We start from the raw sequence: 14,168 nt of genomic DNA on the forward strand, positions 1-14,168 counted from the left end.
TTATATTCTCTCATATTGTTGTGCAGATCACGCTCAATAAATTTCAAACTGATCAGACCAAGCATTGTCCCTGTCAAATTATGACGTCATAATTAAGGCACGAATGACATAATCATTAACAACACTTATTCCCCAAGGGGAGTACTTGACAATGAGCCATGTTTCAATTTTTTCCATGGAGCGGTTTCGGAGACATAGAGGTGCAACATTTTTCGAATTTTTCCAGGATGGCATCTGTACCACATGACCTATGACGTTATAATTATCATTAAAACATGCTACAGGAGGAGCCGCACATATTCTGAAAATTTAGTGTCCATCGGTCTAACAGTTGCAGGGGAATTTTTGTTTTATTCATACTGATCAGATCAAGCGTTGTACTTGTCGAATTATGACGTCATAATTAAGGCACCGATGACATCACCATCCACATATCTTATTCCCCATTTTTTTTTTTTTTTTTTTGTATACTGAATCGAGGCTCGTGAAAGAGCTGAGCCATGGTGAGTACTTGACAAGGAACCATGTTTCAATTTTTCCCATTGAGCGGTTTGGAAGATATAGAGGTGTAACGTTTTTCTAAGATGGCATCCGTACCACGTTACCTATGACGTCATAAATATGAATAAAAAAATTATACAGGCGGAGGCGCTTCTATGGTAAAGTTGCGTGTCAATCGGACCGATTACCGAGAAAATGAATTTTTAAAATGCAGACACGTGTGTCGGTATGTCACACGGCACACGTATATACCTGAATGCTTAACACCGCTTGTTGCTTCACGAGCGCAGGGTAACTAGATGGTATTCATAGAATACTTACCCTGCGAAGTCAACTTGTTGCGAGCCAACCCTTCTGTTTGTGAACATTTTATCCCTTTGATCCAATATGGCTGCCAGACCACGTGAGCGATGACATCATAAATTTATATTCTCTAATATAATTGTTGCAGAGATCACGCTCAATAGATTTCAAACTGATGAGACTAAGCGTTGTCCCTGTATGGATTATGACGTCATAATTATGGCACCAATGACGTCATCGTTAACAAGACCTATTCCCCATATGGAGTTCTTTACAATGAGCCATGTTTCAATTATCTGACCACACATATGGCACACAGCACACATACGGCACACGGCACACGTACGCACATGAATGCTTAACCCTGCTTTTCGCTTTGCGAGCGCAGGGTAATAAAGCCACGTACCAAGTTTCAGTTGAATATGTTAAGGGGTGCAGGAAAAAGGTGAAGAAAATCACAGGTGAGACGGATAGACAGACAGACAGAGAGCAACTCATAGTCCCCTCTGGGTAGGGGAGTAATAATGGCTCCGTGTAGGACTGACGGTTATTTCCTCACAGGTTCTGAGAAGATTTTAAAAGAAATTACGTGAATTTGATGTGAAACCCCCCTTTTCAACCTGCATGTTTCAAGTGTAACCTCTTATAGGGGGCATCTCTGGATAGGGAACACAACCCCATTAGACCTTAATGTTTTGTTTTTTTTGTTTTTTTTGCATACAGAGTCAAGGCTCGTGAAAGAGCTAACATTTATCAAACAAACAAACAAGAAAACAAAGTATATAAAAAGGGGAGCGGTCGACAAGATGGGGAGAGAACGGGAGGAAGCACACAAACACAACATTTGAGAGCAGGGACATCGGGAGATGTGTGGGAGGGAGAGGGCCTGGGGGGAGGCAGGATAGGTATAAAGCGCAAGGACACCAAGGACTTCCACCTTGTCAGGAGGAAAGGACACGGAGTCCAGGTGCAGCTGGGTACGACTGGTTACGGTGGGTACAGAGAGGGATGGGTTTGGGACACAAGATTTAGAGGCAAACACAGAGTTGAAGCATTCAGCTTTTTCACGTGAGGAGTCAGCTGTGTAGCCGTTTGAGGTAAGGGAGGGGCCGGAGGGGGAACAAACACCAGAAACAGATTTGACCAGACACCACCAGGATTTGGAAGAGGGAGACAGATAAGAGAGTCCATATTCATATTGGTCAGGTAGTCTTTGAGGAGTGATGTTTGAGTCAAATGTTAACGGAAACTGACGTACGTACATACGCACGGATGGACAACGGGACCCACTCCATGAGGTTATTTCGGAGAAATAACTTTAAAATATACAGAAATTTACTGATCTTTCCAATTGCGATTAAGATTGTAGGACAGTCTATTTTCAGTGTAATTTTGGCGAATTCAATTTTCAACTTTTTAAATGATGGACTGAGAATTATATGGCAAACTTCCATATTCACTTCATGGATACATCTTAAATTTCACGTGGAAATTAGGATTGCAAAAAACTGCATGAGCTCTATAATGACGGCTTCTAAGAAGGTGTGTTCGTTGCTGCAGTAACACTTGACAGCTGTATCGGACCAGGATAGCAGCTTCAGATTAAATTTCACTTGGAATCAAACTCAGTTGGAGGTCCCCACACGACCAGCAAAAGTATTAATTTGACGTTATTTTTTTTCTTTACAAGAATAAGGCTCATGTTAGAGCGAGATTGTTAACTATTTCTTTACATATCTTATATACAAGTAAGTAACTTAGAAAAATAAAAAGACAACTCCACATCACCATTGACTTTATACAATATGCTACACTGGCACAGTATGTAATTTTCTGACTAGAAATGAAAAGCAGTATTAAAACTATAACGGCACTCGATAGAGCATATACAGTGCCTTCAGAAAGTATTCACACCCCTTGACGTTTTTCACATTTTGTTGTGTTACAGCCTGAAATTAGAATGGTTAAAGTGAGATTTTTTTTTTAAACTGATCTTCCAATAATACCCAAATCATGGCAAAGTGGAAATTTTCTTTTTTAGAAATTTTTACGAAAGAATTAAAAATGAAATACCCAAATATCTAATTTACATGAGTATTCAACCCCTGAGTCAATACTTCGTAGAAGCACCTTTGGCAGTGATTACGGCTTCGACTCTTCTTGAATATGTCTGTATCAGCTTTGCACATCTGGATTTGGGGTGTTTCTCCCATTCTTCCTTGCAGATTTGCTCAAGCTCTGTCAAGTTGGATGAACAGCAAGTGTTGGTGAACAGTAATCCTCAAGTCTTTCCTCAGATTTTCAATGGAATTGAAGTCTGAGCTTTGGCTGGGCCACCCAAGGACTTTCACGTTCTTGTTCTGAAGCCATCCCAGTGTTGTGTTGGTTGTATGCTTGGGGTCATTGTCCTGTTGGAACATTCATCTTCACCACACTCTACGGTCTTTTGCACTTTGAAGCAGGTTCTCCTCAAGGATTTATTAATTGTTTTTTTGTATTTTTTTGCATACAGAATCGAGGCTCGTGAAAGAGCTAACATTTATTTCACAAACAAATCAAACAGACAAACAAAATATATAAAAAGAGGGAGCGGTAGACAAGATGGGGAGAGAAGGGGAAGCACACAAACACAACATTTGAGAGCAGGGACATTGGGAGATGTGTGGGAGGGAGAGGGCTTGGGGGGAGGAGGTGTGCGAAGGGGGGGGGGGGGGGGGGTGGGAGAAGTATAAAACACAAGGACACCAAGGACTTCCAGGACAGAAGTTGGTATTTCCAAAAAGTGGAATTGGGGTGAAATTAGCGGGGGTAGAAAAGATCAAGGTTTTGGATGGGGGAAGATAAGAGATGGTGGTGAACAGCTGTTTTAAAGACCTGGAGGGAGGAGTGGGATTGAAGAGAGTGAGGGAGTTTGTTCCAGAGGTGGGAGAAAAGAGGAATGAAGGAGAGAAGGTGAGCAGAGAGTCTTGATTTTGGCAGTTCAACCATAAGAGGGTTGCAGGCAGATCTTGTGCGACCAGTAGGAATATTTCGGGGACAGAGCCCAGAGAGAGCTGGGGGGGGGGGGGGGCAAGGCCGGAGAGGAGTCGGTAGAAGACTGAAAGACCACCAACCTGCCTGCGGTGAGTGAGTGAAAGGCCCTTGGAGTTAGCTTCATCGCGGGAGATTCCAATGATTCTGAACGCTTTGGTTTCAACAGCGTGAAGACGAGCTAGTTGTGAGGCAGGAGCACCAGCCCAGAGGGGAGAGCAGTATTCCATTGAGCTGCGGATGAAAGCCTTGTATGTGGTGAGCAGCTCAGGTGTGCCAAGGAAGGACTTCGCACGATGGAGGATGCCCAGTCGGCGACTGGCTTTGGAGGCCAGATTTGAAATGTGGTTTTCCCAGGAAAGATCATGGCAGATAGTGAGACCCAAAAGCTTGAGTGACAGAACTTCTTGGAGAGGATTATTCAGAAAGTGGATGGGAGGGTTGTCCAGTCGGTCTTTTCGGAGAGACATCGTAAGAGTGTGAGATTTGTCAGGATTGAAAGACATGTTCCACTTGTTTGCCCAGTCTGTGATTTTGTCCAGGTCTGCAGAGAGTGAGGAGGCTGCAGACTGCCGATCTGAGGGACGAGGAATGGAGCGACAGAGAGTAGAGTCATCAGCAAGGAGATAGAGAGGATTTTCAAGAGAGTCAGAGATTTTTTAATTTTTTTTTGTAAACTGAATCGAGGCTCGTGAAAGAGCTAACATTTACTTCACAAACAAATCAACCAGACAAAGAAAATATATAAAAAGAGGGAGCGGAAGACGAGATGGGGAGAGAGGGGGAAGCACACAAACACAACATTTGAGAGCAGGGAGATGTGTGGGAGGGAGAGGGCTTGGGGGGGGGGGGGGGGAGGCGTGGGAAGGGGGGGGCGGGAGAAGTATAAAACACAAGGACGCCAAGGACTTCCAGGTAAGAAGTTGGTATTTCAAAATAGTGGAATTGGGGTGAAATTAGCGGGGGTAGAAAAGATCAAGGTTTTGGATGGGGGAAGATAAGAGATGGTGGTGAACAGCTGTTTTAAAGACCTGGAGGGTGGAGTGGGATTGAAGAGAGTGAGGGAGTTTGTTCCAGAGGTGGGAGAAAAGAGGCATGAAGGAGTGAAGGTGAGCAGAGAGTCTTGATTTTGGCAGTTTAACCATAAGAGGGTTGCAGGCAGATCTTGTGCGACCTGTAGGAATATTTGAGGGACAGAGCCCAGAGAGAGCTGGGGGGGCAAGGCCAGAGAGGAGTCGGTAGAAGACGGAAAGACCACCAACCTGCCTGCGGTGAGAATCACCAGATCATTGATGAAGACCAGAAAAAGCACAGGACCCAGAACACTGCCTTGGGGAACTCCAGCCTGAACAGGAAGAGGAGATGAGAGAAACCCATTCAGGGCCACACGTTGACTATGATGAGAGAGGAAGTCCGCCAGCCATGCGTGGAGATTTCCTTGGATACCAAAGGAGGAGAGTTTGGTGAGCAGAGCGGGGTGCCAGACCGTATCGAAGGCACGTGATATGTCAAGGGAGACAGCTATAATTTGCTGTTTGGCATTGAGGACCTCCATCCATTGTTGAGAAAGCAGAAGCAGCATGTCCAGAGTAGAGTGACCAGGTCTGAAACCAAATTGATGATCAGAGATCAAGCCATTGGAGAAGAGGAAAGATTTCATATCTGAAACAATGATGGATTCCATGACTTTGCTGATAATTGGGAGAAGGCTGATTGGTCTGTAGTTGCTAGGATCTGTTTTTGCACATTTTTTGAAAGAGAGGGTGAAGAGAACAGCGAGAGGGAGTGAAAGAGCGGAAGAACAGGATTTTAGGACCCGTGGGCTGATGCCGTCAGGTCCAGTTGCAGAATCAGAGTCGAGGGTTGACAGAAACTTTTCTACATTGTCAGGAGGAAAGGACACAGAGTCCAGGAGCAGCTGGGTCCGACTGGGTACGGTGGGTACAGTGAGGTATGGGTTTAGGACACAAGATTTAGAGGCAAACACAAAGTTGAGGCATTCAGCTTTTTCTTGTGCGGAGTCAGCTGTGTAGCCGTTTCAGGTGAGGGAGGGGATGGAGGGGGAACAAACACCAAAAACAGATTTGACCAGGCGCCACCAGGATTTGGAAGAGGGAGACAGATAAGAGAGTTATCTTGAGAATGGAGAGATATTGTTTCCTGGCTCTCCTGAGGGTGGACACACACTTGTTTCGGGCTTTGTGAAAGGAAATGAGATTTCCTTCCCTTGCATTTGCTTTCCAGGAGACGAAGGCAAGTTGTTTCTGGGCAACAGCCTCACCACAAGATTCCGTGTACCATGGACGGGAGGAAGGGTATGACAACTGAAGACGAGATGGGATAAATCTGTGCATGGGAGAGAGCAATTTACTTTGGAAGAATTCCCAGGATGAGTTGATGTCAGAGGCGGTAGAGATGGGAGACCAGTTCAGATGATTGATGGCTGCTTGAAGACCGTGCCAGTTGGCCTGAGTGAAATGCCAGACTCGTGGACGCTGAGGAGGCTCTCTGAGAATGGTCAGAGAGATGTCCACTTTAACAAGCACATTATCAGATGAGCCGATTGGAGCAGAAGAGCAGCAGACATTTTCAGGGAAGTTAGTCATAACCAAGTGCAGAAGAGAAGATGCTCCGTTGACTGAGATCCGGGTCGGGAAATTGACAGATTGTGTCAGTCCCAGTGAGTCGCAGAAGTCCTTTGCTGAGGAGCCATGGCTGGTGAGAGAGGTACCCACACCCAGCCAACTGGCATGGTGGCAATTGAAATCACCACATATGAGGAAGAGAGAGTTGGAATGGGTAGATAGAAGTTGGTCCATATTATCAGACAGTGAGATGTAGATGGAGTCATCACTGTTTGGTGGACGGAACAACACACATATGAACAAAAGGTGGGACTGAAGGGGAAGCCGTAGCCAAAGGTATTCCTGGGGGTGAGGTGGAGAGAGGGCAGTGCAGAGCGAATGAGGAACAGAGTTTTTTTAATAAAGATAGCGACCCCACCTCCAGGACAAGGCTCAGGTCTATCATACCAGAGGAGGGAGTAACCTGGGAGAGATACCAAGGAATCAGAGACATCATGAAGGAGGAAAGTTTCTGTTAAGCAGATCACGTCTGGTTTGTCAGAAGCAACCTGTATGGAGAGATCAGTCAAGTTTGAGCGAAGGCCCCGGATGTTTGAGGTCCATACCGTTAATGAAGAGGAAGGGGTACCATAGGATACAGAACAGGGGGGGGGGGAGGGGTAGGGTAAGATGTGGAAGAGGAGGAAGTGGTAGGGAGAGCTGTTGAAGGTGTGTAAGAGATTTCAGAATAGCTTGGAGAAAGGGAAGAATGGGGCGGACAAACGGTTTGATGGTGATTGGGTGAGGCACAGTGAGGTGTTATTTGAGGAGGGGGAAGAGCGAGGCAGAAGGTTGGGGGAGATGAAGGTGAAAATTGGAAGGGGGAAGAAGCGGGGAGGACGCTTTGAGGAGGATGGGTGAGAGGGGAGTCTAGGAGGGGAGGAGCGAGGGAGAGTCTCAGAGGGGAGGGGTGTGGGGGGAGTTTAGGAGGGAAGGGGCAAGGGGGAAGATTTGAAAGGGATGGGTGATGGGGAAGATTTGGAGGGGAGGGGCAAGGGGGAAGATTTGAAAGAGAGATGGGTGATGGGGAAGATTTGGAGGGGAGGGGCAAGGGGGTAGATTTGGAGGGGAGGGGTGATGGGGAAGTTTTGGAGGGGAGGGGTGATGGGGAAGTTTTGGAGGGAAGGGGTGATGGGGAAGATTTGGAGGGGAGGGGTGAGATTGGATTTTAGAAAGTGTACGATTAATGGGAAACAAACATTTATTGCAAAATGAGTTTCTTGTGACCTTCGAGTCAAAAATACATTTGAGGACGCTGAAGGAGGGGTGGAGTGCAGGAGAGTTTCGGGAATGTAGAAAAGAGGAACTGTAAGAGATGGATTTTTTTTTTGGAATGAATAGATTTAGTGAGCAAGTCGAAAGCATCCTTTTATAGAAGAAGAAGAAAAAGGTGTTATAATATCCGACAAAATACAGTTCTTCAGGGGAGAGTTTAAACATTTTTAAATTGAGCAGTGAAAACTATCTGGGGAAATGGAAAATGGAAATGGGGGTGAAACACATGATCGAAGAACAAACGAACAAATAAGAACAACGAATAAACGAATAAGAACAACGAATAAGAACAGAGAAGGGAAAAGCAAAAAAAATTTGGTTTTTTTTTTTTTGAGTTGAGATTTTAAACAAGGAAGTATGGGGTCAAAGACTGGGACAAAAACAGAGAACGAAAGTAATTGCAGCACAATCGACAGACCGCTGAGAGAAAAACAAAGCCTCAAGGTCGGACACGGTAGCCTACTAGGCCTCAAAATATGCGACACGAATTAACCCACGATTTTGTATACATGTATGAAAAATTAACACCGAGAATCTTACTAAAGACACACCAATAGTTACACACACCGAAAGATAGATACAGTTTCGACAAAAACACAATTGTGAAATATTACTTAACTTCGAAAGCGTGAGTGCATGGACAGCTTCGAAAAGACGTGACCTTGCCGACCAAGGCGTTTGGTGGGACAGCCAGCTTTGGGACAACCAGCTTTGGGAAAATAATCTGTAATCGAATGCGTGCATTTACTTTACATCAATATAAACTAGTAAAACGAAAGATAAAGTTCCCTCTATACTGACAAGTCTCTGAATCCCTGCCCCTGAAAAGCATCCCCATTGCATGCTGCAGCCATCGCCTTGCTACATGGGAGGGATGATGTTATATGGGTGATGACCTGTGCTCAGTTTCTGCCAGACGTAGAGCTTTGCATGCATGCCAAAGAGTTCAATTTTCATCTCATCAGACCACATAATATTTTGCCTCATGCTCTCAGTCTTTCATATGCCTTTTTGCAAACTCCAAGTGTGCTGTCCTGTGCCTTTCTCTTTTTCTGCTGTCCTGTGGCTTCCATCTGGCCACTGTCCCATAAAGCCTAGGTTTGTAAAGGGCTGCAGAGACAGTTGTCCTTCAGGCACGTTCTCCATTCTCAGCCTCGGAACTTTAGTTCTGTCAGTGGTCACTGGGTTTTTGGTCACCTCCCTGACCAAGGTCCTTCCTGCCCAGTTGCTCAGTTTGGTGGGACAGCCAGCTTTGGGAAAATAATCTGTAATCGAATGCATGCATTTACTTTACATCAATATAAACTAGTAAAACGTAGGATAAAGTAACAGGCTGTAGAGTACCATATGGTTGATGCAAGATCAAGGTTTCTATATACACGTCCTGCCAAAAGTTATTGAAGAGGTCAAAGATCGGCTTAGAATATCACCTTATCAAACATGCCGTGAACACTTCTGCATCATGTTCAAACCTCAAAATACCAGTGTTAAAGACCTCAATCTCTCCTGACTTCAAAATGAACATTCCCATTCCATTGGGCTTCCTGAAAAATCTGCTTGTAGACAGGTTATAATATAAACATTATGCTTTGAGAAGTAACATTGGGGATATACTGTATAGAGGTGTGGGTCGGTCTCATGGCATGCAGTGAATGCAGCAGTACAGTATTACTTGTAGACTGGAAATGCAGCATTAACAAAAGCCAAACATCTCAAACTCTACTGCATGTCTGGAGAAGCAACTGATAGTTATGGTCAGAACATGTAGAAATGAAAAGTATGACATCACAAAACATCCTGCAGAATAAAGTTGAAGGATGAACAAAATTTGGAGAAAATACCCATCATATCAACAGAAAATGGTGAAGAAAAATGACATTGAGGTGACATGAAAGATCACCTGGCTTGAATGAGGCAGCCTTTTCCAATGACAGCAAGGCTATGTGGGAGCTCGATGGTGGTGAACAGTACGTCAGGAACCTTGTTTAGATGGCAAGAGGCACACAGTGCGAGCTGCATGGGAAATGGTAGGTTCAGCTCATCGTATGGCACGTGGCAAATGCAGCAGCTTTGCAGCAAAGAATCTTCAGGTCTTCAGAAGGTCATGCATGCACACAACAAACAAAATAACGACGAGAAAAATGTTGTGTTCGTGCCTACTAATAGCAATATGGCATTTAAGACAAACATAAACCCATTTTTCTAAAATGTGGCCATCACAAAAAGTATATTTGTTATTTCATAAAACTGTGTGTCTTACACAAAGATACAAACAATTTTACTTCCACTTGTGTCTGTCACAAAACAATCTCGCACATTCAACATGCATCACCAATTGGGATTCAGACCAGGTCACTCCACCTTGGACATACTGCTCCTTCTCTCCAACAATGGAGGCCCCTGTATTCCAGGAGATATGTGAAATGTATGAAGGTATCATACATTTCACATTTCACTTGATGATAAAAGCATGAAATTTGGCAGGTGAATTGGGCATGTCCAGAGTAAAAAAACTGGCTATAGGGCCATTGCAAATTTGCTCCATGATGGCTGTGATAACCACTTTTTCAAACAGGCCTTATGAAGTACTTCCAAGTGTCATGATAATGTAATAAAATGAGTATAATCATGGTATTATGTGTTGTTTTTCCATCTGTATGTATGGCCTGGAATGATGCTTACTTACATACTGTTTATTCTGCTTGCAGGTGCTGACCCGAACTCGTTTGCTCCGTCAATCTACATTGTGAACTCTGGTGTTGGTCCAACATTTAATTCGTGTTTGGTGGTGGTCAAACTAAATATCCTGGCTAACAATGGCGAAGGTACACAAGATCATGGATCCTCAGCAGGCTGCATGGTGTAGCACTCAATGTGCAAAATGCTGATGTCACCTCAATGTGTCCCATGCAGTCTTCTTTCCTCGACCAGCAATGGACGAGACAGTGTCACATCCCGTGAATGCATGAAACACTGGCAGAGCTGCACACTTCTCAGGACCCAGAGCCTTGGCCATATCGTGAGCTGCCAAAATACGAAAGTTCTTTCCAGTTCCAAAGGCAACCCACAGCTCAGGAATGTTGAGTTGCTGTGCTGCTGTCACTGCCAGAACCACCACATCAGTATCAACTGTGTGGATTGCGACCTTTGTATACCCTTGTTTCACAGCATCCTGCACATGGAGCATGATTCTTGTATCAGCTTCCTCGTGGTTGCAGGGAGCAAGGCCTTCTTCATCTCGACGCTGATTACAAAGGATGCCAGAGTGATGTGTGGTGGAGACTTGCTGGTCGGTGTCCATTGATCCAATGCAGACTGCCAGAAAAGAGAACAGTTCCACCTTGTTCTCATCAATCCTGAGAAACTCATTCAAATTCCTAGGAACTAGGGTGGATGGCTCTACATGTCTTTTAACTCCCTCTTCTCTTCCGTGTACCTGCCTTCAGACTGTCCGTAAAGTACTCATCCCACACAATGTCGACCCGTCTTGCTTGCTGCAGGTGAGCTCTGATGTGAGGTAGGAACACTGCAGTTGCATAATTATCAAATGTTTTGGCTGGACCAGGTTGCAGCATATTGACAACTGCAGCTCATTCATTCCCTAAACTCTCCAGAACTCCACCCATCCTTCAGCGTCCTCAAACGTATTTTTGATTCGAAGGTCTCAAGAAACTCATTTTGCAATAAATGTTCGTTTCCCATTAATCGTACACTTTTTAAATCCAATCTCACCCCTCCCCTCCAAATCTTCCCCATCACCCCTTCCCTCAAAAACGTCCCCATCACCCCTCCCCTTCAAAACTTGCCCAACACCCCTCCCCTCCAAATCCACCCCCTTGCCCCTCCCCTCCAAATCTTCCCCATCACCCATCTCTTTCAAATATTCCCCCTTTCTCCTCCCCTCCAAATCTTCCCCATCACCCATCCCTTTCAAATCTTCCCCCTTGCCCCTCCCCTCCAAATCTTCCCCATCACCCATCCCTTTCAGATCTCCCCCCTTGCCCCTTCCCTCCTAAACTCCCCCCACACCCCTCGCCTCCGAGACCCTCCCTCACTCCTCCCCTCCTAGACTCCCCTCTCACCCCTCCTCCTCAAAGCGTCCTCTCCGCTTCTTCCCCCTTCCAACTTTCACCTTCATCTCCCTCAACCTTCTGCCTCACTCTTCCCCCTCCTCAAATAACACCTCACTGCGCCTCACCCAATCACCATCAAACCTTTTGTCCGCCCCATTCTTCCCTTTCTCCAAGCTATTCTGAAATCTCTGACACACCTTCAACAGCTCTCCCTACCTCTTCCTCCTCTTCCACATCTTACCCTACCGCTCCCCCCCCCCCCTGTTCTGTATCCGATGCTCCCCCTTCCTCTTCTTTAACAGTATAGACCTCAAACATCCGGGGCCTTCGCTCAAACTTGACTGATCTCTCCATACAGGTTGCTTCTGATAAACCAGACGTGATCTGCTTAACAGAAACTTTCCTCTTTCATGATGTCTCTGATTCCTTGGTATCTCTCCCAAGTTACTCCCTCCTCCGGTATGATAGACCTGAGCCTCGTCCTGGAGGGGGAGTTGCTATCTTTATAAAAAACTCTCTTCCTCACTCGCCCTGCACTGCCCTCTCTCCACCTCACCCTCAGGAATACCTTTGGCTACGGCTTCGCCTTCGCTCCCACCTTTTGTTCATATGTGTGTTGTACCGTCCACCAAACAGTGATGACTCCATCTACATCTCGCTGTCTGATCATATGGACCAACTTCTATCTACCCATCCCAACTCTCTCTTCCTCATATGTGGTGATTTCAATTGTCACCATGCCAGTTGGCTGGGTGTGGGTTCCTCTCTCACCAGCCATGGCTCTTCAGCAGAGGATTTCTGTGACTCACTGGGACTGACACAATCTGTCAATTTCCCGACCCGGATCTCAGTCAACGGAGCATCTTCTCTTCTGGACTTGGTTATGACAAACTTCCCTGAAAATGTCTGCTGCTCTTCTTCTGCTCCAATCGGCTCATCTGATCACGTGCTTGTTAAAGTGGACATCTCTCTGACCATTCTCAGAGAGCCTCCTCAGCGTCGACGAGTCTGGCATTTCACTCAGGCCAACTGGCACAGTCTTCAAGCAGCCATCAATCATCTGGACTGGTCTCCCATCTCTACCGCCTCTGACATCAACTCATCCTGGGAATTCTTCCAAAGTAAATTGCTCTCTCTCATGCACAGATTTATCCCATCTCGTCTTCAGTTGTCATACCCTTCCTCCCGTCCATGGTACACGGAATCTTGTGGTGAGGCTGTTGCCCAGAAACAACTTGCCTTCGTCTCCTGGAAAGCAATACCAACGGAAGGAAATCTCATTTCCTTTCACAAAGCCCGAAACAAGTGTGTGTCCACCCTCAGGAGAGCCAGGAAACAATATCTCTCTGTTCTCAAGACAGAACTCTCTTATCTGTCTCCCTCTTCCAAATCCTGGTGGCGTCTGGTCAAATCTGTTTCTGGTGTTTGTTCCCCCTCCATCCCCTCCCTCACCTCAAACGGCCACACGGCTGATTCCGCACGTGAAAAAGCTGAATGCCTCAACTCTGTGTTTGCCTCTAAATCTTGTGTCCCAACCCCATCCCTCTCTGTACCCACCGTACCCAGTCGTACCCAGCTGCTCCTGGACTCTGTGTCCTTTCCTCCTGACAAGGTGGAAAAGTTTCTGTCAACCCTTGACTCTGATTCTGCAAATGGACCTGACGGCATCAGCCCACGGGTCCTAAAATCCTGTTCTTCCGCTCTTTCACTCCCTCTCTCTGTTCTCTTCACCCTCTCTTTTGCTCAAGGTCATCTGCCATCTGCTTGGAAATGTGCCAACATCACCGCTTTGCACAAAAAAGGTGCAAAAATAGATCCCAGCAACTACAGACCAATCAGCCTTCTCCCAATTATCAGCAAAGTCGTGAAATCCATCATTGCTTCAGATATGAAATCTTTCCTCTTCTCCAATGGCTTGATCTCTGATCATCAATTTGGTTTCAGACCTGGTCACTCTACTCTGGACATGCTGCTTCTGCTTTCTCAACAATGGATGGAGGTCCTCAATGCCAAACAGGCAATTAGAGCTGTCTCCCTTGACATATCACGTGCATTTGATACGGTCTGGCACCCCGCTCTGCTCACCAGCTCTCCTCTTTTGGTATCCATGGAAATCTCCACGCATGGCTGGCGGACTTCCTCTCTAGTCGTAGTCAACGTGTGGCCCTGAATGGGTTTCTCTCATCTCCTCTTCCTGTTCAGGCTGGAGTTCCCCAAGGCAGTGTTCTGGGCCCTGTGCTTTTTCTGGTCTTCATCAATGATCTCTCTGACTCTCTAGAAAATCCTCTCTATCTCTTTGCTGATGACTCTACTCTCTGTCGCTCCATTCTTCATCCCTCAGATCGGCAGTCTGCAGCCTCCT

At 45.8% G+C, this 14,168-nt stretch overlaps 1 protein-coding gene across 2 annotated transcripts in view; it reads right to left on the minus strand.

Moving 5' to 3' along the window:
- The window catches only part of C2CD5 (C2 calcium dependent domain containing 5), a 232,229-nt gene that overhangs the window by 127,421 nt on the left and 90,640 nt on the right, over positions 1-14,168 (minus strand). For both annotated transcript variants that reach the window (XM_078774687.1, XM_078774686.1), the window contains exon 12: positions 9,634-9,825. In XM_078774687.1, the coding sequence (XP_078630813.1) occupies positions 9,634-9,825 (192 nt within the window). The remainder of the gene's footprint in view (positions 1-9,633; positions 9,826-14,168) is intronic.

Source organism: Myxine glutinosa, chromosome 3 (genome assembly GCF_964187855.1).
Source record: "Myxine glutinosa chromosome 3, kmMyxGlut1.1, whole genome shotgun sequence".
NCBI classification, from domain to species: domain Eukaryota; kingdom Metazoa; phylum Chordata; class Myxini; order Myxiniformes; family Myxinidae; genus Myxine; species Myxine glutinosa.